Source organism: Myodes glareolus, chromosome 25 (assembly GCF_982192425.1).
Source record: "Myodes glareolus chromosome 25, mMyoGla1.1, whole genome shotgun sequence".
Lineage (NCBI taxonomy): Eukaryota > Metazoa > Chordata > Mammalia > Rodentia > Cricetidae > Myodes > Myodes glareolus.
In genome coordinates this window covers 27,059,996-27,084,670 of record NC_142050.1, presented here as the reverse complement: position 1 = coordinate 27,084,670, position 24,675 = coordinate 27,059,996, and the positions used below count along the sequence as shown (strand labels likewise).

The following is a 24,675-nucleotide window of genomic DNA, read 5'->3' as shown; positions in this document are numbered from 1 at the left end:
CATCTTGTTTTTTCTGTGGCTGGGCCAGGACTGCAGAGGAATGGGCTTTCCTCTTCCCAGAATTCTCCTGCTCTCATTGACCTGCCACTACTTCCTGTCTCGTTGTCCTGCCTATACTTCCTGCATGGCTACTGGCCAATCAGCATTTTATTAAAATACAGTTGACAGAATACAGACCATTGTCCCACAGCAGAACTGTTGGAGCCCTTCTGAGAGAGAGGCAAATTAAGATCGATTTAGGAAGTAGCCAGTAAAAGAAGAGGTCTTAGGAGTGGCACTATAAGAAATGATACCACTAGGGCTGGAGAGATGGCTCAGAGGTTAAGAGCACTGGCTGCTCTTCCAGAGGTCCTGAGTTCAATTCCCAGCAACCACATGATGGCTCACAACCACCATGTATGCAATGAGATCTGGTGCCCTCTTCTGGTAATGTAGGCAAACATACAGACAGAACACTGTATATGTAATAAATAAATCTTAAATAATAATAATAAACAAAAGATACCACCAACTATACTCAAGGCCGATTCGCCCATTCTGTCTCTGAGAACCTCACGTCTGGTCTCTGGTCTGCTGTGGGCAGTCATGATGGCTTTGACTGAAAAGGCTGATGCTACCCTCTGAGTGGACTTACTCTGCTCCTGTGGTACGAATGAACACCCCACAAATGAATGAAGTGTTTTCTGTGTGCCAGGCAATGCTCTGGGCACTATGGATGCAGCGGTAAACAAAAGGGGATTAAATTCACAGTGCTTATATTCTGATCTGTAGGAACAGGCTAAACAGACAGTCAGGCTTTGAAAAGCCAGAAGGAGAGATGGCAGCATATACAATGGAGTAAAATAAAGCAGAAAAGGCAGCGAGGAGTGTTGAGATTTTATATGGGATGGCTAATTTAAGGAGCACTCAAAAGGTATGCCAAGCAGGTGTGTCCACATTTCGGGGACTGTCACCCAAAAAGGAAGTGTGCCAGTGTTTCCCAGACTGAGACAGTAGCAAACCTAGTAAGTTTGAACAACAAAATGCGAATTCACCTTACCTTAACACTTTGTCTTCCAATCTCCTGGGAATTTTGGTTCTAAGAGGGGCTGGCGAAATAATTCAGATTGTGAACTATGCTTGCCTAGCATCTATGAGGTCCTGTATTTGGTAAACTGGGAGTAGTTGAAAATGACTGTAATCTCAGCATCCATGAAGTAGCATAGGTGAGATCTCCCCACCCCTGGTTGAGACAGGGTTTCTCTGTGTAACAGCCTTGACTGTCCTAGAACTTGCTCTGTAGACCAGGTTGGCCTCAAACTTACAGAGATCCCTGCCTGCCTCTGCCTCCCAAGTGCTGGGATTAAAGGCGTGCGCCCAGAAGAGACCATACCTCAAAACCCAAACAAAAGCTTGTTCTTTGGCTTGCAACCCACCGCTGAGTGAACAAGTCTGAACTGGGCACCAGGCAGAGAACGAGGATGAAGCTGTTCCGGAGTCATCTGAGCAGAGAGGAAACCACATCCGTCTGCTTGGTTTATGGCTTTACTTTTTAAATTAGATAAATAGATGCTTGGCGGGGCATCTCTCAGAGATGTGCTTCTTGTGTGGTTCTCTTCAGCTCTTCTCCCGGGTCTCTTCTCTTTCCTTGTGTTGCGGCTTTTCTTCCTGCCTCTCTTCTCTGCCTCCCTTGTGCCAGCTTCCGCTCTGATTTGCTGGTGTCCACTGTTGCCCTGGGCTTGCTCCCCTTGCACTCTTCTCCTGGCTCGTCTTTTGGGGAATCCATCCCAATCTACCTGCTTGGTGCCGTGGGATGCAGGCTGCTGTACCCTCAGGCGGTGGTGAGAAGGTATGGAGAGGCTGACGGGATGAAGAAGCATTCTTCTCAGAGCTGCGATAACTCGGCTTTGCTCCTAGTGGCCATTTCTTCCTCCCTTCTGATCTCATGGAGCTCCCAGAAACTGAATACTGAAGAGAAGTGATGGTGTGGACTGCACAAAGTCTCCCCAATGGGAAAGGATCCGTCATATAGAGATTCCTGTGAGTGTCGGACAGAAAGTGGTCAAAATCATATAGGTTACCAGAAACACTCCTCTGTGAATGCACAGTCACAGTGATAGCCCTTGGTCTCTGGGGTTTTATTTCCTGACAATTCTAAGCTTTATAGATGTCATTTCTTCTGATATAAACAAATTAAAGTTTAATTCATAGGCATGGTATGAGATTATCAACATGCCTAATAATTAAACCAAACAATTGTGATCTAACAAAAGTTATGTGGCTATGGTTTCTCTCTCAATATTGAATCTCCATTTAATTTTTGGGCTGGATGTGGTTGTGGCTAACTGAAACCTTGGAAAGTGAGACCACAAGAAGGGCACTTGTTCTTATTTACATTTTCATTTTGGATGTATTTAATTACGTGGATGGGGGATCTTGAGGAGGCCTGAGGCATCAGATCTGGAGCTGGAGTTTCAGGCAGTTGGGAGTCACCTGCAGTGACTACTAGAAACCAAATACAGGTCCTCTGGAAGAACCGTATGCATTCTTCTTCTTAACTGCAGAATGACCACTTTGGCTCCTACTTACATTGAAAACTTTTTGGTTATTAATAAATGGTCTTTTGGAAGAATTTCATTAATTTTCTTTCATATGATATTATTTTGTTTATGCTATCTAAAGTTTTACCACATTAACTTGTTTTGCGTGTATGTTGTAAAAAGATCATGAAAGTAGAAGGGGATCACGGGAAGACAGGAAAAAGAGCAAAAATATAGAGCAAAGCAATGCAGGTGACAGGAAAGGGATGGGGACCAGCAAGAAGGGAGCAGTGGGAATAGGGAGGGCAGTGAGGGGGACAGGAGAACGAAGTATAAGGACATTTACTTAGGAAATGCCAGAGTGGCTGCTTGCACAGTGGCAGGAGAGCCACTTCGGTTTATCTGAGGTGTGATCATTACTAACTGAAAACAAGAAAAATGCCATAGTGAAACCATAGCTTGGTGTGTTGACTTAAAAATTACTTTAAAAATAAAGATCTTTTTTTGCAAATACAAAAATACGTATTTTTATTTTTATGAATTAGAAAAACAAATTAACCCACCCTCTTTAGGACTGCCAGACACAATGCACAGAAGGTGTGTCAACAATGCTTGTTGACTAGATGTAGGAGAGATGGGGCACCTTGGAGCATGGAAAGGGAGGGGCTGGGACCCAGGGAAGTTTGTCCTCACCCAGCCCTGCAGTTCAGCTCCTTCTCCCTTTACTACCCCACACCCATTAGTTAGGAAGACACCAAGAGCTCTAGGGAAGGAGAGGGGAGGAAAGAGCCATGGGAGCTGCTGAGCTCCAGGAGAAGAGCCTCTATGCCTCTTACACAGCACGAAGAGAAGGCTCTAGAGCACCAGCTGAATGGTCTGCCCTTCAGTGCCCTTCAGTGGTATCTGGAGATACCACACTGTAGAATTTCACTCACTATTATTGGAGGCAGAGTAAACAAGGGAGAAGAAGGGAGGAGGGTAAGGTTACTGTGGCCAGCAACCCATCCTCTTCACACAGCAGTTGGAATCACCCTGAGGACCCTAGGACACGGTCCTGTTTCTGAGCTTCAACTCCAGCCAGTCCCGTGAAGGCCACCAGATCAATCCCATCACCACCATACCTCCAGTCAGGGACAGCCGAGGGCTGCTGGAGGCAGCCAGAGTGCCAAGGAGCGAGAGGGGCTGTGGCCCAGAGGGGTTCTCTCTTTCCCACTCTCCGTAAGTCAGTGCATCCCTCCAGCTGAGGTCACGAGTACAGGGGACACTGTCTTCACTGGGGGTAGCTTTCCCTAGTTAAGAAAAGGAATATATTTGCACTCTGGCTCACAGAACACTCTGGAAGCTAACAGCTAATGTGGGGAGAGGAAACCATCATACATGAGATCTGTCAGGCAATTACACATTCTTGCTTTTATCATTGGTGGCAACTCTCCCACAATCCCCACCTTACAGATAAGAACTCTGAGGTCCACAGAGGCTGATTGATTTACTAACGGCCATATTATGATGAGGCAGAGTCAATATGCAAAGCCAACCAACCTGATTCGAGAGTCTATGTTCTTAACCACTGACTACATCATGTTGAGTAAAATAGCGGGCTAACTGAACTAATCTCCCCAAGGATATATTCAGTCGGCTAAACTAACAATGGCCTTGAAACCAGAGGAGCAAAGTCAGAGCCCATTCTTAAACCCTTTGCCCCTGGCTACTCAAAATGTAACCAAAACCTTGGTATCAGTGGGGATCATATTGGAAATACCTGATTTCAAGGCCTTATGTTCAGGTCTAATGAGTTAGAAACAGCATTTTAACAAGACCAAGGATTGAGTCGTGCACCTGCTAATAGGAGCACACAGGTGAACTTTAGGCTTCTGGTTGTCTAGACTGCATATCGATCCCCATGCCCATCCGCTGGACTCTTGTGCAGCCAAGGTTGGTCTTGAGCTCCTGTTTCCTCCTCTCCTTGCCTCGCAAAGGCTGGGATTACAGACATTCACCACAATGTCTAACTATGTGTGCATGAGTGCCTCCATGCTTGTGTCTGTGTGTATGTGCGCGCATGCATGTGCATGCATGTGTGCCTGTGTGAGTTAGTACAAGTGAAGAAAGTTGTCTCAGAGACCGGAGGCATCCGATGCCCCTCCTCCCTTGGAAGCTGGAACTACAAGTAGTTCTGAGCTACCCAAACTGGATGCTAGGAACCAAACTTAGATCCTCTGGAAGGGCAACATGCATTCTAAACCCCTAAGACAATCTCTGAAGCCCCATGGGTTCTGAGGGTCAAACCCAGCTCCTCATTATTACAAGGCAAGTACTTTACTGGCTGAGTTATTTCCCTGCCCTTCTTGTTATTTTAATCCAGAAGTTCCAATAGAGGGTTTAGGGCATGGCTCAGTAGGAGATAGTAAGGGTCCCAAGATCCTGGCATGTAGCTTCCCTTTTCTGGCCAGTACTTGACCCAGCAAGAAAACAAGGTACAAAACACATCCCAACATGGATCATTAAAATCAACCTAAGAACATTTCAACATGAGATATTCTGAAATTTCTTTTGGTATTGTCCGAGGCTCTAGTAAGATCCTATGTAGCCCAGGCTATCCTGTAACTTGCCATACAGACCAAGCTGGCTTTAGGCTTGAAGCATTTCTCCCAGCTCAGCTTTCCAAGGTCTGCAATGACAGGTGTGCACCACCGCACCTAACCAGATATCCTGAAGTTCTAAACCTTTTCTCTTCAGTCCCAGCACTCATTGGAAACATTCTTGAATATTCTGTTTTCCTTATCTCTAACTTCATAAACTATTTTAAAGTGTGTGTGTTTGTGAATGTGCTTGAATGTGCAATAAAAACAGAAAAAAATAGTTGACATCGTGTCAAAGGTCACGACATGTGGGAAAACAGTCCCAGATGGGGAGGAAGTGAGGCTTTGCTCTCCTGTCAGGATGCGGGAGCTGGCAGCCGCCATCTCCATCTTCAGTGAGCCTTCCCTTCGGCACATATTCCTTGCCCACTAAGCTTGAGTGTGTGTGTGTGTGTGTGTGTGTGTATGCTGCACTTCTCTCTTACAGAGTATATTTTAAAAATTCAGACTTGGGGCTTCTCTTGAAAAAAAAATCCAGAGTATCTGACAATACCAGACTACGTGCCAGCATGGCAGCAATTAGTCCAAGTCTAAACTAGTACTGCCACTGTTTTTTTAATCCCTGTCTCCGCCGCTCTCGCTTGCCCTTCTTAATGTTGAAAACAGGGGTCAGTTGCCAGCAGTTGTTCTGTTTCCTAGCTTTACTTATGTTTTACGTGTGTGACTATTTTGCCTACATGTAAGTCCGTGTACCACATACGTATCTGGTGCCCATGGAGGCCAGAAGGTGGTGTCGGTTCCCCCAGGACTGGGGTTACATTCCGTTGTGAGCTGGGGATCGAACCTGGGTCCTCTGCCAGAGCAGCCAGTGTTCTTAACCACCTAACCATCTCTCCCGCTCTGCCGGCAGGTGTTTTAAACATCATAAAGTGAGAGTCACCCATTCCTTTTGCTCGCATTCCCTCAGACCTTTATTCGTTTATTCCACCCTTAGACACGAGTTTGTAAAATATTCTGATTTGGATCCTAGTTCCCCTAGGATCTCCACCCTCCTCTACATTCTAAAATATAGCTGTCTCTGAGCCACAATGGAGAATTAATTTGTCAATAGTCTTAGGTACTGATATTTATTGAACTCTCGTTGTGCCCCCAGCTCTGTGCTTGGTGCTGTGGATGACTTAGAGGCATGCATGCAATTTAACATTCATTAATAGTTAATAATAATAATAATAGTAATATAGGCCTTACGCCTATAAGAGAACCAGAAAACAGTGTGAGAGGTTAGGAGGAAAGCTGAGTCTTGGCAGGAACGTGTGGGTTAGGATTTAGGACAGATGGGTTTAGAGTAGCTCCTCAGGGGAAGGAAGTGGGTGTGGAATGACTAAGGTATGACGAAGCGTGGGTAAAATCAGACTGAAACAGATGTGGCTGGGGTAGACATGAGGCAGGGAGCACGTTACCAGGGGAGACAGGAAAGATGGGGAAGCTGATGAGGGACCACATCCAGAAGACTCGAGGTAGACTAGAATTTGGCAACAGGGAACCAGCTAATGCTTCTAGAACGTCACAGTTTCTCACATGGCTTCACCTACTCCATCTGTCCTGGTCCTATCATATATGGCAATACCCTGAAAGAAGTGAAGGACTCTCTACCTTTACATATCTCTGGAACCCCAGTATGAACTTTGAATGTTGTCTAGAAAGGAGCTTCTATAATTTTGGTATGTACCTGTGTGACTTCACCCGCCCCCCCCCCCCAATAAAGGCAGTGTGATACTTAAAGAGCCTCTGGTGGATGCTTATGAATAAATATGAATAAATAAATTTGAATCAACAAATAGATGCTGCAGATGTGAAGGGGAAAAATACTGGCTAGGGCCATGGGTGGAACTGGAAATCAAGAATAAAGAAGCATCTCAAGCTGGGTGGTGGTGGCACACACCTTTAATCCTAGCACTCGGGAGGCAGAGGAAGACGGATCTCTGTGATTTCGAGGCCAGCTTGGTCTACAGAGCAAGTTCCAGGACAGGCTCCAAAGCTACAGAGAAACCCTGTCTCAAAAAGGAAAAGAAAAGAAAAGAAAAAAGAATAAAAAACCAGATGAATAGAGCTTGGTGCCAAATTGACTTTGGTGACCAAAAAGCCCAGAGAGTTACCCATTATGGTAGGGGGAATCCTATGGTTCTCCTGATGGCATCCAGAAGGACAGAGGGGACCTTGTGAGGGATCTGAGTCTATGCCTACACAGCAGCCAGCTCTCCCAGCATGCAACCCTGTGTCCTTCCTTACCTGCATTGGTCTTGTTGATCTGAATCTTCTTGCTCCTCCTGGAACTCCAGTCATTTCAGGGTCAAAGAAATGAAGATCAAAGTTAAGGAGAAGAACATTAAATTCAGGTGGGTTTTTGTGTGTGTTGTTTGTTTTTTGAGACATGGTCTTATCATAGTCTTAAATTCACTATGGAGCTGAGGACGACTCCGAATGCCTGACTCGTGTCTGGTGTATGCAGTAGGACTGCGGATCAAACCCTGGCTTTGTGTGTGCTGCCACAAACACTCTACACCCTGAGCTACATGCTCAGCCCTGAAGTCACATTTCAAAGCTTATCCTTAGTTAGCCTTTTCCTGATGTGAAGGAGTTAGAGACAGATATAAATATGGAAAAGGCCAGCTGTGGCTACACTGGCATACCATGTTTCCAGACGAGAAAGGGGAAAGAGGAGGTGGGATGGAAGGAGGTAGGGACCAGAGCCCATGGCTCTGATATGTCTGAGGAGGAGGACCGTGGCCCTATCACGGATCTTGTGTCTCCGTCATGCATGCTCTTTACTGTTCAGTAGCATGTTGCTGCAAGTGAGCAAAAACTGTTAATAACTGCAACCAGCCTGGAAGGCGCCTGAATCTGAACATTAACACGCGGAACTTTGTTCTGGGAAACCAAGGAAGCTAACCGTCTGTACAAAGGAGCTACTGAGATAACAGGGAGGCAGAAGTGATACTTTCCACTCTTCCAAACCTCCCTGACCCATTCTATATGGGGCTGTCCAGACCAATTTAGCTGCTCATCTGGTCTCTCTGAGTCTCTTCTTCCCTTCCAATTAACTGTCCAGGCTGCATCTAGAGTGACCTTTTCAAATGCAAATTGTATCACAGCACCTCCAGGTGTCAAATACAGCAAAGGCTCCCTTCCACTGAAAGTAGGAAATTCTCCACACAGCATCTCAGGCCCTGCTTGGTGGGGCTTCAACCTATTTCTACATGTTCTCTGGCCCAGTGATCTTCTTTCTCTTTCCCTAAACCCATCAAGTTTCTTCCTCTGGACAAAGCTTCAGTCACTTGTTTCTTCAACCTTCCTGGCTCTCTACCTCCCTGCTTCTTTTTGTCTAACACCTATTTCTTTTTAGGGGCTTAGCTCCCTCTAACCTTCCAGAATCAAAGACCAGAGATTGATGGTAGGCCCCCAGGAACCCCACTTCCCTTTTCCTTTGGGGGCAGAGCACCTAATTTTGTGGGGTATTCTTGTTTTGAGACAGATTAGTGTAGGCTGATTTCAAACTAGCCTCCTGAGTGTTGAGATTACAGGCATGTACCACCATTTCAGACTGAGGATACTTAATTTGTATGGGCTTGTATCTAAAGGAGAATGTGCTTCTTAGCCTCCCTTGCAGCTCGTTTGGTCTATGGGACTGAGTTCCAGCCAGTAACTCAGAATGAAATATGTGCAAAAGAGTCTGTGGTGATTTGAATGAAATACACACACACACACACACACACACACACACACACACACACACACTCATAGGCTTGAATATCCTGAATACTCAGTCCCCAGTTGGTGACCCTGTTTAGAGAGGTTTAGGTGGTGTAGTCTTGTAGGGGGAAATGTGTCACAGGGGGTGGGGTTTGGGATTAAAATCTTGTCTCACTTCCTGTTAGATCTCTTTGCTTTGTGTTTGCATTTGCCAATGTGAGCTATCAGTGTCCTGTTTCTGCTGCCACACCTGCTTCCTAGCCATGATGGGCTCTTATTACTCTGCATCCGTAAACCCATCCATGCCACACTGTATCTAAGCTGTCTTGATCGTGGCATTTTATCACAGCAATAGAAAAGTAGCTAATACAGTGTCCTATAAATAGTAAGTTAGCTGGGGATTGTGGTCATGTCTGTACTCTCAGGCAGGAAGATCCCGAATTCTGAGCCAGCATTGTCAAGATAGGCGCTGTTTCAAACAAATAAAAAACCCACAGTAACGAGGTAGTGTGGCACAGGCTTGTCATTCTAGCACTTAGGAGAATCAGGGGTTCAAGGTCATCTCAATAGTTACTTAAGTTTCAGGCCTGCTGTGATTGTATCAGTAATTTAGTAATTTGACACAGCTTACAACTTCATACCTTTGCACTATCAGAATTCAACACTAGTTCAGAATGTGATATTCTTTTTTTTTTTTTTTTCTTTTGAGACAGGGTTTCTCTGAGAAACAGTCTTGACTGTCCTGGAACTCACTTTGTAGACCAAGCTGGCCTTGGATTCACTGAGATCCGCCTGCCTCTGCCTCCCCGAGTGCTGGGATTAAGGGTATAAGTCATCACGGACCAGAATATGACATTCTACGTCAACGTTTTTTAATTACAGTGTTCTGTATACAGAAACAATCTTTTATGCAGTGACAATCTTTTGACAAACTGTTAAATCTTTCCCAAGACCATTAGTAACACACATTAATATTTATTGAGATAGCACTCGTATCTGCTTTTCGATCTGACAAAGAGCATGCTGAAGGCTTGGTACTTAGGAGCTCCCAATCCCAACAGTATCCGGATGCGACTTTCTACTATCTTTTAGGTATTACTGAACAGAATGCTGAGGCACTAGTCTGAGAGCCTTCAGTCACTCAGAGAGACCCTCTCTAGGCTCTCTTGCTTTTCGGCTTTCTGCCCCAACACTATTCCGTTTGCCTCTGAGTTACTCTAACTGGTTCCTATTATGATAAGCCCCTCCTACTGGGTTGATATACAGCTGAATGGTAGAGCCCTTGCTTAGGAAGCTTGAGGCCCTAAATTCAACCCCCAAGCTGGAGGGAGGGGGTATCCCTTCTATGTGTCACCAGGAATGGTGGCACAGATTTTCTTCTAATTCCAGTATTTGGGAGGTAGAAGCAGGAGGGTTGGAAATTCAAGATCGTTCTTGATTACATAGGGAATTTGGAGTCAATCTGAGCTGCATGAGATCCTATCTTAAAACAAAAAAAGATCCTTCTCTTTGACAGTTTTCTCTCCTGGTGATAACTACTAATTCATTTTTTTGGTCTTCCTTCTCTGTTTGTAGCCCAAACTAGTCTGGAACTCATTCTGTCGCCCAGGCTAGCCTCAACTTTGAAAGAGTCTGCTTGCCTCAGCCTCTTTTTCAGGGCTGGAATGACAGCAACGGGTCACCACACCGGGCTTCCTGTCTCCCATAGCACACCGAATCATCTGGACTACAGGGACATTTCTTCAGGCATGGAGAAGACAGGCCTGTATCCTGGAGCAGCCCATGAGACTACACTTGAGGAACAACCTCAGGAGCTCTATGAAGTCCAAACAGAGGCCCAGTCAATGGGGAAACGAACCTAGGACACAGCAAGGTGTAAAGCAATGCAGTATGTCTGTGTCGAATTAGATGCTGGATTAGGATTTAACTCTCCTTCTCCCATGCCTGTTACTAACTCATTTTCATGCTGAAGAAGTATTTCATTTCTAGACACCTCCTCTGGAGTCACGCCTACCTCGCTTGCTGTGGGGAGATAAAGGCGATGAGAACAGGACCGTCCAGAGACTATCACTGCCTGACAGTGTGTCACGTCCCTGCCTGCGCTCCTTTCCCCAAGGTCTCACTGCTGGGGTCTTCCGGGTTAACCTGATTTAAATCATGTACCTGTACTGTTTCCGCTGATGCAAGTCGGCAAAGATCTGCGAGAGGGCCTCATTCTCCCCCTGGGCCATCAGCTGCAGGAGGCTCTCGCTGGGCCGGGGACCTTGAGGTCTCTTCTGCACTAACTGTACAGAGAAGGAGCAAGCAAAACAAGAGGTTAAGCCTTAGCTCGCTGCATTTCCTTAGTACTAAGGCTCTAAACTCTGAAACATCAGGACCCAATCATTCCCATGAGGCAGACATACCAGCTGATCACGGGAACGATCCTCTCAGTTTGTAGCTAAGTATTTGGTATAAACGTCCTTTGGTGCCTTAAACGTTAAGATCTTCATTGTACACTTGCAAACATATCTTTAGTACCATTAACTTGCTAATGTGAATTTTAACACCTAGTGCTACTTGTTTTTATAGTTAAATGTATATGAGAAGTTCATGCTTAAAAAAATGAGTTCCTCTAAGAAAAGTCCTCTACGCAGCCGCTTTGTGGGTATGAAGTGCACTTGGACCTGCACAAACGAGTCCACACGTAGAGGCTACAGGTCAACACTGAGTGTTTTCCTCTATCATTTTTCCACCTGATATTTAAGACGGGCCTTTCGCTGGACCTGGCTCTCACTGACTTCACTGAGTTGGCTGGTTAGTGAGTTCCAAGGATCCTCCCCAATCAATCACCTGACCAACAGAGATCTCTCAGAAAATCTGAGACACCTAAAGACTGAGGAGATGGGAAGAATAATGCCATTAATAAAATGATGTGCTTTTCGCTCCTTGAAGCCCCCTCCCATACAGGTGCTTGCAGAGCCTCACTATTAAACCTGCTCATTTTTCTTTACCTCAAAAAGTGTATGTAGCTTTTTCTTTTCTTGTTTACCTCCTTTTTCATATACTGCCCAAAGCAAAAGCACAAAGCCCAGCACTTTGGGCTTTCTCACTGTTTCTCTGAAGACTCTACCCCATGACCCATTCTTTTTTTTTTTTTTCCTTTCAAGACAGGGTTTCTCTGTAGCTTTGGAGCCGGTAGACCAGACCAGCCTCGAACTCACAGCCTACAACCCTTTCTTTTTTTTTTCCTTCCTTTTTTATTTTTTGGCTTGTTATTTTTATTTGAGGGTTTTATTGTTGCTATAGGGACAAGGTATTCTCTTCTATCAGGGTGACCTCAAACTTGTTGTTACAACCTATTCTTAGGTTGTTTGCCAACCTCCCTTGTTGAACACTCCTGATATCTTGGACTGTAACTCAAAGGCATGAATAAATCAGACCCTGCCTCAAACAACTACAACACCCACATAGTTCCAAGTTCATGCACCGCAGCATGTGCCTGGACTCAAAGCACGAGGAGGCTAAAGCAGGAGGCTGGAAGTTGTAGGCCATCCTGAGCTCTGCAGCAGGATTCAGCCTCAAACAGAACTCCTACAACTACATTCACAAGGGTACCAGCACAGGGAATTATGTAGGGGTACGTTTAACAAAAGGATGTTGAGGTTGGGGATTTAACTCCATGGTAGAGTGTTTGCCTAGCAAGGGCAAGGCCCTAGGTTGGGTCCTCAGCTCCTAAAAGAGAAAAGAATGAGAAAAGAGAAAAGGTAACAAAAGGATGTCAACGAGGAAAAAGCTTGATGCTCAGAATGCACGTATGGAACCCCAGAGTGTCTGTGGTGAGATGGGAACCAGAGACAAGAGAATCCACAAACGGTCGAGGGCCAGTTAGCCTGGAGCGCACATAGGAGAACCAGGGACCCTGTCCGAAGTAAGGTAGAAGATGAGGATTGACACCTAAGGCGAGCTGTCCTCTGACATCTACATGTGTGCCATGGCACATGTATGCTTGCACATGTACACACACACACCACACAGGGTGGAAGGAGGGAGGGAGGAAGAGTTGGTAAGAATAGATAAGGAAAAAGCTAAAAATTCCCTCATGGGCTAGGGAGTGGGTAATAGTACTTGTGAAAGAATTAGGACCGAGTTCAGATCCCTAGCATTTGTGTGAAGAGCCATTCACAGCAACGCCCACCTCTTACCCTAGCACTGGGGGTAAGGGGTTGGGGAGCAGTGACAGAAGAATTGCTGGGGCTTGTTGGTCACTAGTCTAGCAAAAATCCCTCAAGCTCCAGGTTCCATGAAATACCCTATCTCAGGAATAAGGCAAATAGCAATAGAGGAATATACCTGAAGTCTTCCTCTGGCTTCTGCATGCCCCTCACAGTGCATACCACCACCCAACACACACACACACACATGCACATGCACACACACGCACACATGTACACACACATGCATATGCTTATGCACACGTACACACATGCACGCACATGCATACGTGCATGCACATGCATGCAAACATGCACACGCATGCACACACGCAGGCATACCAGAAAAGTCTCTTTTGACCTGGCATGGTTGAACATGCCTGTAATCCCAGGACTTGGGAGCTAGAGAACGGAAGCTCAGGATTTCAAGGCCAACTTTGGCTACACAATGAATTTGAGGCCAGCTCAAAAAGCCAAACAAAAAAATAAGCAAAAACAAAACCCTTCTCTCTTGTTTGTTTTCTCTGAATCGTGGTGATGGATGATGGTTTCACAACTGTGTGCCTTTACTGGAAGGATAGTTATTTAGAAAGGGGTACTCTGTGCTTACAAATGTTACCATGTCTGGTATAGAGTTAAAGCTGAGGGCACCTACTTCGGGCACTCAGCAGTGGCTGCTCAAATCTCCCTTCTCCAACTCTGGTCTTGACTGAAGGCTGGCAATGAGGATTTCTTACCTCGGACTTTCCACATGGGCTGCAAAGGCTCTTGGGTACCAGGCAGTGAGTAACAAGAATGCTAGGGTCCTTGGTGGTGATGGACAGACCCTTCTGCAGAATTTGAACCAGGCGGATCCAAAAGTGGAAGACAGTCTCAGGGTGGTCAGGGTGGAGCTTTAGGAAGTAGATCTTCTCGGTAACTGTCCTCAACCTCAGGATGCGTTCATGGTGGTCACAGATCTGAAGCTCCACAAACTTCAAAGGAAGAATACTAAGACACAGAAGAAGACACCTGGACAACCCCATCACTTTGACATGTCTCCTTAAGGGTGGGGGGCTTTTAAAGGCAGGAAAGAGAGCTCTTGACCAGTGGTGCTAAACTCTGGGGAAGGCAGATTTCCCTGGAGCGCTTGATGCGGACTCTCAGAGACAATCCCAAAGATTCAGATTCAGTCGGTCTGGGCTGTGGTCCTGGGACCTGCCTCTCTCACACTGCCACGATTCTCATGCCAGTGTTCCCTGGGTCCCGTCACAGATGCAGCTCAGGAGTAAGGTGGCCGGAGACATGAGATTTTGCCAGTTCCTCCTTGAAAACACAAAGGGCGCTGACCCACCTGCACAATTTGTTCATTCAAGACGAGTCCACACGAGTTGACTCAAGGATCTGGCTTAGATATGACAGTCACCTGTAGGGGGCAGTACTTGCTACAGGTATACCAACATCATAAAATGGAGAGCTCCGCACGAGGTAGCCCGGAGGGGATGAAGGGGTTTCCGGGACCTCTGGTAACATCTAGAGATTCTTGAGATGATTTGCAGACTGTGTAAGGAGGCCTTTTGTGGTCTGAATGCCAAATATCCCCAGACACTTACTTGTTTGAACATGCGGTCCCCAGCTAACGGTGCCGTTTGGGAAGGTTGTATAGGGAACCTTTAGAAGGAGGAAGTGGATCACTGGGGGCGTGGCGGGGGAGAGCGTTGAGATTTTACAGCCAGACCTCATTTCCTGTTCTGTTTCCTGTTTAGATGCAGTATCATCAGCCAGCTTCCTGCTCTTGCCATCATGTCTCCCCTTCCCTGCCACAATACGCTCTGTCCCCGTGGAACTGTAAGCCAAAATGAACCCTCTCTCCCCTAAGCTGATTTTCGGTTTTTAATCACAGCAACAGAAAGGAAACGGAAACAAGGCCCAAGCATCAAGGTGGACGGTTCTATCCCAAGCCTTATGCTACCATTTGCTATAGCCCTAAGTGGAACTTAGGCAGTTTGCTTTATAGAGGAAAACTGCAGCCAGTGACTTGTGATACAGGAATTGAGTCTAGTTAGCTGCACACCCAGGACCCAAGAGAGCATGGCCTCTCCTGAGCAGCCTTCCATCCTCCAGTCTCGCGGCCTCATTACTCCTTAACCGGAGGCTAGGAGGTTTCCTGCTAAATCAGAAGCGGGAAGCGGGAAGACAAGCTTGGAGACCAGCCTCCACTCCTGTCCCCGAGCTTCCCTTTGCCCCAGATAACTTGCCCTTCCAGTGAAAGACCTGTCTTGTCTCACCTGACTTGCGTGTGTTATATGCATGCACGTTTGTCAGGCGTGAGCTTGCCCGTGCATGTGTTTGTGTATGAAAGCCAGGGTTCAATGACACTGTCTTCCTCTAGTGCTGTCCATTATTTAAAAAATGTTTGGGCTGGAGAGATGGCTCAGCAGTTAAGAGCATTGCCTGCTCTTCCAAAGGTCCTGAGTTCAATTCCCAGCAACCACATGGTGGCTCACAAACATCTGTAACGAGGTCTGGTGCCCTCTTCTGGCCTACAGGCATACACACAGACAGAATATTGTATACATAATAAATAAACAAATAAATATTTTTTTAAAAAATAAAAAATAAAATAAAAACAATTTATTTGGACTGGAAAGATGGCTCAGCAGTTAAGAGCATTGCCTGCTCTTCCAGAGGTCCTGAATTCAATTCCCAGCAACCACATGGTGGCTCACAACCATCTGTAATGAGTCTGGTGCCCTCTTCTGGCCTGCAGACATACACACAGACAGAATATTGCATGCATAATAAATAAATAAATATTTTTTAAAAATGTTTGCTTGCTTGCTTGCTTGTTTTGAGACAGAGTCTCACTATGTAGTTCTGCCTGCCCTGGAACTCACTATGTAGACCAGGCCAGCCTAGAACCCACAAAGATCCACCTACCTCTGCCTTCCAAGTGCTGGACTGGATTTAAAGGCATGTTTCACCATGCCCAGTCTAAAATTTTATTATTTGTTGTTATGTGTATGGGGATTTGTGTGCATGTCTATCTGTGTGCATCACATGTATGCAGTGTCCACATTATTCAGAATTGTCTGATACCCTGAGACTGGAGTTACAGACGGTTGCTGACTGCTATGGGAGAGGAGCGAGTGCTTTTAACCACCGAGCCGTCTCTCCGGCCCCCACCATCTTTTTAAAGAGGCAGTTTCTGAAAGAAAAGGAGCAGGAGTTGCTCTTGCAGAAGACCTGCCAATCACAGGGTGCCTCATAACCATTTATAACTCCAGGGGATCTGACTCTCTGCAGGCACTGGGTACGTATATGGCACACAGATATACATGCAGGCAAAACAGTCACATGCTTAAAACAAAATCAGAACTTTTAAAAAATATTAAAAATATAAGGAAAAAGGCACTCATGAGGAAGGGAGTGGGCTTGTGAGTTGGGAAGACAGTCACTCAAAAACTCCCACCAAAATTATTGAAACATTGCTCGTGGAATCCTGAGCTTATGGTTTTATCATCTGGTTAGACTAGCTGGCTCCTCCCTAGGATCCACCTCCTTCCTCTAACCCCTTGCACTATCTCTGGGGTTACAGGCACACATTGTACTTGACTTTTTGTGTGGCTGCTGATAATCCAAACTTGGAAGCGTGTGCACATCATCTATCTCCCCATGAGACATGTCTCCCCACTCCCACCCATCTGTGTATGTATGTGTTTGGGGAGGTGTGTGTGCATGTGTGTGCATAAGCATGTGGAGGTCAGAGGTTAACCCCAAGTCCCATTTCTTAAGTGTTTTCCACTTTGGTTTGTTTGTTTGTTTGTTTGTTTGTTCGTTTGTTATTTAAAATCAGAGTCTCTTACTAACCTTGGAGCTTATTAGCTAGGCTAGGCTGGGTGGGTAGCAGACCCCAGGATCTCCCTATCTCTACCTCCCAAGGCTGCGATTACCATGTGAACCACTATATCCTTTCTTTCTTTCTTTTCTTTCTTTCTTTCTTTCTTTCTTTCTTTCTTTCTTTCTTTCTTTTTTTAAACATGGGTTCTGTGGATAAAGTTCAGGTCTCCTCATGTTTGTACAGCAGGCACTATAATTAAACGACCTCCCAAGCCTCCGACTTGTCTTAGGTTACTGCAGGCTAGAGCACAGTGCACGTTTGGAATCTAAGCACTCAGAAGGAGGAGGCAGGTAGATCAAGAATTCAAGGCCAACCTTGACTGCAGAGTGGGTTCGTGGCCAGCCTGGGCTAGAAAAGATTTTGTTTAGAACAAAGCAAAATAAAAATTCCGAGTAATGTCACTGTAGTGACTTCTCAGTTCTCCATCTGAAGTTTAGTACCAGGCAGCCTCCACCTTGGCCTGCTCTTTGCCCCGCTCACCCCTCACTTTCATCTGCATTGCTTACCTCTTTAGGATGATGCTCGGGGCTGTGGATGGTCTGTTCCATGTCTGGCTTTGCCCCTGATGCCATTTGACTCTGGCCATAAGGAGGATGTTTGGAAGGGGTAGGCAAGGCACGGAGGAGGTCACCCCAAGGGCCATTGTGTTGGAGGCTTTGTAGATTTCTTTCCAGTTTCTGCCCCTTCTGACCTGCAATGCAGCCCCCGGGCCCAGCCTGAGCATTTGGGAAAAGCAGCAAGATGTTTCAGCCAAGTTTCTTCACTCAGCACTAATCTTTATTTTAGATAGCTCTGGCTGGCCTAGAACTCACTATGTAGACCAGGGCCAGAGAGATCTGCCGGCCTTTGCCTCCTGAGCATTGGAATTAAAGGCACGTGCCACCACACTATGGTAGTCTTAGCTTCTTTGTGGGAGGAAGGCCATGCTGTGTTGTGGGAGTGTTTAGCAGTGTCCTTGACCTCTGTATCCTAGAGGCCCTTAGCAAACTCCCATCCAAATTCTGACAACTGAAAACGTCCTCAGGCGTTGCCAAATGTCCCTTAGAAATGAGGACGTAACCATTGCTTTTTGACAACTATTTTAACCTGTATTGGTTTGAAGACTCTAGTGGGGCTTATGGGTGTTTTTTAAATTATTACTTTTTTTTTTAGCTATTTAAACAAGAAAAAAAATGAAGCAAAATAGAGTCTTACTCTATAGCCCAGGATAGATTCATTCTCAAGGGCATCCTCCTGCCTCAACCTCCCAAGTGCTGGGATTACAGACTGTACCACCAGGTAGAATTTTTAAATAAGATTTAAAGGACCTGTTATTAACACAGAGCAAGAAAAAGAACTTAGGAGTTATTTGGCATCTACTTCGTGTCCATGGACACTCCCTTGACAGTTTCCTAACTTTGCTTTGCAGTCATCCTCATGGTCCTTCCTTCTAAATTCTGTCTGGCCCAACAGGAGCCCAGGCAAGGAGATAAAAACACACCAAATCAACTGGGCAGTTTTGGCGCCCGCCTTTAATACAGCACTCGCGAGGCAGAGGCAGGCGGATCTCTGGGAGTTCGAGGCCAGCTAGTTCCAGGACAGACTCCAAAGCTACAGAGAAACCCTGTGTCGAAAAACCTCACCGCCTTAACTTGGCATCAGGTGATAGACCTGAAAATAACATAAATTAGGGGTTCCAATGCCTCATCCTCCACTCAGCAAAGGATCAAAGGATGCCTTGCTTTTCTTGCTGTATGTACACTTACAGGAGAAGCCCTGGCCAGCCTGTGTCTCAGCCCGCTAGCTCTCCTGCATCAGCTCATCTCCCACTGCGGTTCTAAGGCTAACTCTTTCGGTCCCCTCTCGGGAGCGGGTTTAGAAGAATCAAGGAGGGCTGTTCTGAGTCACCCAAGGGTACCTGGACAAAGTTGCTTTCAAACACCACAGAGTTAGGAAACAGGTTGAACTCTGGAGAATGAACCATCTGGCAGAGCAGTCCTTCCTCCACTCCTAGGCCCACTCCAGGGTTCGGCTCCCCTTCCACAGGCAAGAGGCCCCTGAATTTTTCCCAGGCATTCAAGGAAGGGAAGGTTGGATAAGGTCTTATAACGTTTACAGTCTTCTTCGAATTCCACCAAGACTGTCTAGGTGGAACTGATGTCATCCTGTCTGCACATGCTCAGGGGCCCTCTGCACAGTTGTCCTGGGTTCTCTTTCTTCCCTTCTGACCCTGGGCCGCTGGCCAAGGCCTGGGGGCAGTTGGTCAGCTCACAATGATGAATGGATGACATCATGAAAAACCACAGTAGGCCTGTAAGAAAGGGAAGCGGGGGGAGCCTCCCATTTCCTCCCGAGACAGTGCTGTTCACTTATGCACTAACATCCTAAGTCGTTCTCTGGGGCCTACGTGGAACAGTCACAGAGCTCGCTGGGAAAGCCTGAGGCAGTTAGGAAGCTCCTGCTACTGCCCAGAAGGAAGGCCCTTCCTGACTCTCAACCTTCTCTGACCTGTGTATGTGTTTGTGTGTGTGTGTGCGTGCACGTGCACGTATATGTGTATGTGACGTGTGTGTGTGTGTGTGTGTGTGTGTGTGTGTGTGTGTGTGGTGTATGTTGCCGGGGACTGAACCCAGGGCCCCTCGCATGCTGTATGAGTCGCGCAACTTTATCCCCAGCTCACACAGAGCGTGAACTTGCCATATTTCTGCCTCAGCCTCCTTCCTTCTGAGATGATGGACCTGCAGCATGAAGTTCAAGCTCCCCCATTTACTTTACATTTGATTGATTGACTGATTGATGTGCACAAATGGGTAAGTGCGTCACAACATGTGTGAAAGTCAGAGAACATCTTACGGGAATCAATTCCACCGTACAGCCTCTGGGGATCAAACTCGGTTCATCAGGCTTGATGGTTAGGTACATGCCTTTATCTGCTGAGGCATCTCACCACTGAGCAGTCTTGCTGGCCTACTCCCTTACTCTCTTAGAGAAAATTATTCCAAGCAATGCAAAGAGCTGATGTCTATTCAAAACTCATTTCCAGAGCCTCACATGATATAATCCCCCCACCACACACCCTGATTTAGCATGACGTCAGCCTCTTTGGCTTAACATGATGTCAGCCTCTCACCCTCTGGCTTAACATGACATGAAGCTCCCACACCCTGGTTTAGAGTGACTCCTGCGCCCTGATTTACGTGCAAGAACCATTTCTGCTTCTCGGAGAGCTGCTGGTGCCTACTCTCTGCCTGCTATGGCTGGCTGATTGCAGCTGCAGGATTTTGTTCCCTTAGGAAGTCAAAACTGAAGGAGCAGGAGAAGTAATTAGTTTCTTACAAGGCTGACTGTAGAAGGGTACCAGTTGGGAGGGACACCAACTTATCCTGGTCTTAGTAATTGTGTATCTCCCCAAGAGCCAGAGAAAGAAAAAAAAAATCCAAATAGTGGGCATGGGGTGGGTCAAAGAACCAAGCAGGCTGACAACTATTCAAAGTCAATTTAAGGAGACATAGTATTCTAACTTGGACAAAGTTCTAGGAGTTGTTAATGTATCACCATCGAGGTTAAATGTGATAAATAGAAAAATGGTTTGGCAACCAGATATACAAAGGACAGGCCTAGATGTTACTCCTGTATTTCATTATAAAGTCAGGAAGAGGCTGAGCATCATGAGGTTTTCCTGGTCTGGTTCCATCAGCCCTCTCCCCTGGCCACAAGGCTACACCCACTCAACTCCCTGGGAAGCAATGAGATGCCCAACTCTCATTCCTCGGTTTCATTTGCTTACAGTGGGGGGGGGGGTAACATGTTGCCCCCTCGTAAGATTCTCTAAGGATGGAGTAATAGACCACACCCTGTGGTTTGCATCCCCCTGGAAACCAAAAACACAATACAGAAGTGATGGCTGTTAATAAGCTGTGCGCACTTAACCGTTGGCACTTAACCAAAACACAGCCTGTTGTGCTAGATACAGGGCTCAATAAATGTAGCCACCGAGACAGCCCAAAGTCAACTGGGAGGTTGACTCTGCTCTTTTCCAGCTAGGGACGCTAAGCCGGTTTCCGTGGTGTTCCTTGACCTTCAGTGGAAGGAGGCTTTAGCACTAGTCTAGAAAGTTAATTATAACAACACTTTTGGCTCTAAACAAGATGCTGAACAATTGTATCCATATTAAAAAATTCTTTTAGACATAGTATATCCATTTGATGCCCGTTCCTGTGGCACGGAACTCGCTGACATGTACTTGGCCATAGGCCATCTAGAATAAAAAGTACATTGTGTGGCTTCTCTTGCATCTAAATAAGGCCATGCGACTATTCTACTGAAAGACATATAAGCTCAAGAAAAATTTCTGGGAGCAATTATTTTAGGAAGAAGCCATCCCTCTTCCCTACTCCCTATTCCCGTCTCCCTCCCTACTCCCCCCCACCCCAAAGTGGAATAAAATTTCCATTCCAATCCTGAACTGTGAATTTCTATTTATGAAAAAAATAGGAATGTTTAACATGTACGTATTATTTTGTATGTGGCTGTATATGTGGGGTGGTGCTGTAGCACACGTGTGGAGGCTGGAGGGAGCCTGCTCGCTTCTGCCACCGTGTGGGGCCCAGGGATTGAGAATCTGCTGTAGACTTAACCATCCCCACAACCCAAATTTGGGTTTTTGAAATTAGATTGAGTCAAACCCAAAACTGGCTGAAGCTACATAGAACTCTTGCTCACTCTTCAGAACAATTGTGCAGCAAATAGAGGTGTTCACCACCATTCTAGGTGATAAGGAAGACAAAGTTAATTTGCAGGGTATCTGAACTTTAGTGGAACAAACTTGTGGCTTCTGGGGAGTGCAACTGTTTCCTTCAACACTAGAAAACACTGCTCCTATGCTCCTCACGTGTTAGGTGGTGCTGGTGCTACCATAATGAACATTCTTTGAATATTTGATGGTGGCAGCTGTGATGACTTCTGGAGGGATGTGTTCTGACGCTTGCTCAAAGTGACCAGAATCTCTGGGTGTCAGTCAGGGCTGGACCAGGCTCTGTGCAGCTTAAGACTTCCTATTTAAAGATTTTTTTTCTGCTTTTCTTTCTTTTCCATCTTTTCTTTCTTTCTCTCTCTCTCTTTCTTTTCTTTTCTTTCTTCCCATCCTTCCCTTTTCCTTTCTTTTTGTTCTTTTTCCAGACAAAGTCTCACTATGTAGCCCTGGCTGCCGTGGAACCTACTTTGTAGACCAGGTTGACCTCAAACTCGCAAAGATCTACCTGCCTCTGCCTTCCAAATGCTGGGATTAAAGGTGTGCATCACCATGCCCTGAAAGAGATTTTTTTTTAAGGTTAGGTAGAGGAGGGCATGGGGTTTGCCTTTATTGGGTACAGAATGTCTGTTTAGGAGTGTGAGCCACTTCTGGAGAGGAATGGGCGGTGATGGCTGCACCACTGTGAATGTGAGTAATTGCACTGCACTGTGCCAAAAAAACTGAAAATGGAGTCACTTGTGCTGTTATTTTAACTATAAAAAAAAGATATCTGGACTTTAAAAGACAATGTGAAAACCCCCCAAAAGTGTGACATGAAATCACCCCGGGCTGGTGGGTATGACTCACAGTGCAGATTCTTCTAACAAGTGTGACGCTTGGGTTTTGTTTTCAGTACACAAAAAGATTATTAAAACCTTTTTTTGGGACAAGGTCACACTCTAGCCAGGTTGCTCGGGAACTCATTACATGGCCAATTGAGCTTGCACACTTGGTGGTCTTCTTACCTCAGTCTCCCACGTTCTGAGATCACAGGAGTAAGCTACTTTGTCTAGCTCTAATACATACATACATACATATGTGTGTGTGTGTGTGCGTGTGCACATGTGTGTGCATGCATGGGCACACATGGACATGCGTATGTTGGTATTGGGGATTGAATTCAGCTCCTTGCAAATACAAGATCAATGTTCTATCACTAACTTACACCTCCAGCACTTAGATAATTAAAAAAAATCCCAGAATACTCCTACTTTTTGGAGAACATTATAACTTTGTATGGTATGTGTGAGTATAGGTATGTGTAAAGCCAAAATATTGTACTGGGGTCTTGGTGTGGGTTTGGAATGAAGTCTTAGGTATTCAGGTTGGTTTGACCTCACTATGTGGAAGATGACCTTGAACATTTGTTTCCCTGACCTCTGGCTCCAGCATGTTGAGACTAACATGCATACCCACCATTAACGCTCTCATACTCTATTGTTTCACAGACTTTTTTGGTCACTAGTTTCATTTAGTCAACACTACAGTTGTGCTCATATATTTTCATCTTACGCCACCAGAGGGTACGTTGGCCATTTCTCTAAGCAACTAAATTATTGCCACATCTGGCTTATTAAAATCAGTATCCAACCCAAGAGCTCACCTTTCCCCTTGTTTATTTTTATCTAGTAAAGTCTCTTTCTTAGGATACTGAATAGTGAAAGCATCAGTGAGCTGTACTGCAGGATGCTCCTCTTCCTGGATTTACCTTGTTGGTCCCTCATGCTGATATTTAGGTTAGTTCTCCAGCCACTAACTTGTTATGAAGTAGAAGTTATAGACAAAAGATTTTTTATCTCAAGACAAATATTTCTTTTAAAATTAAAATGGTCGCCATTCCTTAGTAAAGATCTACCATGGGACCTGTACAAAGAACAGCTCTCCCCACCTCGACTGATGCCAACAGGAACATAAGTGACTGTATATCTGAAGAGAAATAATTTCAGAAAACAGGAGAAAATACTTGACAACAATCTTTGCTGCGCTGGAGACTAAATGTAATATGAAAAAAAATAATGGAATCGGAATGGAAGATTCTGGTGGGAAGAGAAAATGAAGAAACAGAGAAAATAAAAACTCTTAAATTTTGAAGTCGCATCAGAAGCTGAAGTTGATATGATAGAAAAACAAGACATTGATGTGGATGACAGACTAGCAAATATCCCACCGAAGGCCTCAGAATGGGTGAAGAGACATGGTGACAGGAGGGGACAGCACCTAGTGAGACAGTTCGGTCGATTCAACGTGGCTGATGTGCCTATGAAGAGAAAAATGAATGGAATTGGACAACAATAAAAAAGCTATTCTGAAACTAAACTCCCTCGGTATGACAACACAAACAGGACTCACCATGTTCCAAGGAGACTGGGTGAATATACTAGAGAGGAAAGAATGGCCTTTAAGAAACTCTGAGTTACTGGAATAAAAGGAGAAGCATCCTACTACAAATACCCAGAGAGATGAAGTCAACGGTCTACTAAGCAAAGAGAGGATGGCCTCAGACTTCTCAGGACTTGTAGATGACACAAGACAATGGGACAGTGTCGAAAGAATGTTGAGGAGAAAAGAATGTGGCCCCAGAATTCTACAGACAGCCTGAGGTCTGTCTATACCATTCAATTGTAATGGCAGTAAAAATAATCTTAAAATATGTAAATGAACATATAAGCTAATTGAAAAAAATTAGTTCATCCACTTGCTAACAGTATAGTTTTAAAATGTGGATATAAAAGGTAAAGGCGCTGACTGCTCTTCCAGAAGTCCTGAGTTCAATTCCCAGCAACCACAGCATCAATCGTGAGATCTAATGCCTTCATCTGGTGTTCAGACAAACAAGCAGACAGAACACTGTAAATATAATAAATAAAATAATTCTTAAAAAATAAAAATTGAAACAAATACATAAATATGTATTGGTAAAATGAAAGTAGTGACATGAAATATTATTTAGAATATAGCCAAAGTATCCCCTATATCTGGTGAT

General features: G+C 45.4%; 1 protein-coding gene across 3 annotated transcripts; it reads right to left on the bottom strand.

Moving 5' to 3' along the window:
• Positions 1-864: 864 nt before the first annotated feature.
• On the bottom strand, positions 865-24,205 carry Garin1b (golgi associated RAB2 interactor 1B). Of its 3 annotated transcripts, none has more exons than XM_085683622.2 (7): positions 24,042-24,205; positions 17,428-17,612; positions 13,779-14,031; positions 11,012-11,133; positions 7,388-7,431; positions 3,641-3,808; positions 865-2,017 (listed from the first exon to the last, which is right to left on the bottom strand). In XM_085683622.2, exons 1-7 carry the CDS (start codon positions 24,042-24,044, stop codon positions 2,004-2,006), a joined length of 789 nt encoding a protein of 262 aa, XP_085539748.1. In that variant the 5' UTR covers positions 24,045-24,205; the 3' UTR covers positions 865-2,003. The 3 variants fall into 3 exon arrangements, with proteins under 3 accessions (XP_085539748.1, XP_048306988.1, XP_048306989.1); XM_048451031.3 differs by lacking the exon at positions 24,042-24,205 and adding an exon at positions 18,819-19,133; XM_048451032.3 differs by lacking the exon at positions 24,042-24,205 and adding an exon at positions 18,819-19,133 and having other exon boundaries at positions 7,388-7,425.
• Positions 24,206-24,675: the final 470 nt, after the last annotated feature.

Excerpts from the sequence above, each read along its gene's own strand:
- Garin1b (XM_048451031.3), bottom strand. The coding sequence starts at position 19,064 with ATGACATCAGTTCCACCTAGACAGTCTTGGTGGAATTCGAAGAAGACT. Across the intron at positions 11,134-13,778 it reads GCCCATGTGGAAAGTCCGAG|TTAGTGCAGAAGAGACCTCA; the intron begins GTAAGAAATCCT and ends TTCTCTGTACAG. Across the intron at positions 3,809-7,387 it reads GATCAACAAGACCAATGCAG|GGAAAGCTACCCCCAGTGAA; the intron begins GTAAGGAAGGAC and ends TTTCTTAACTAG.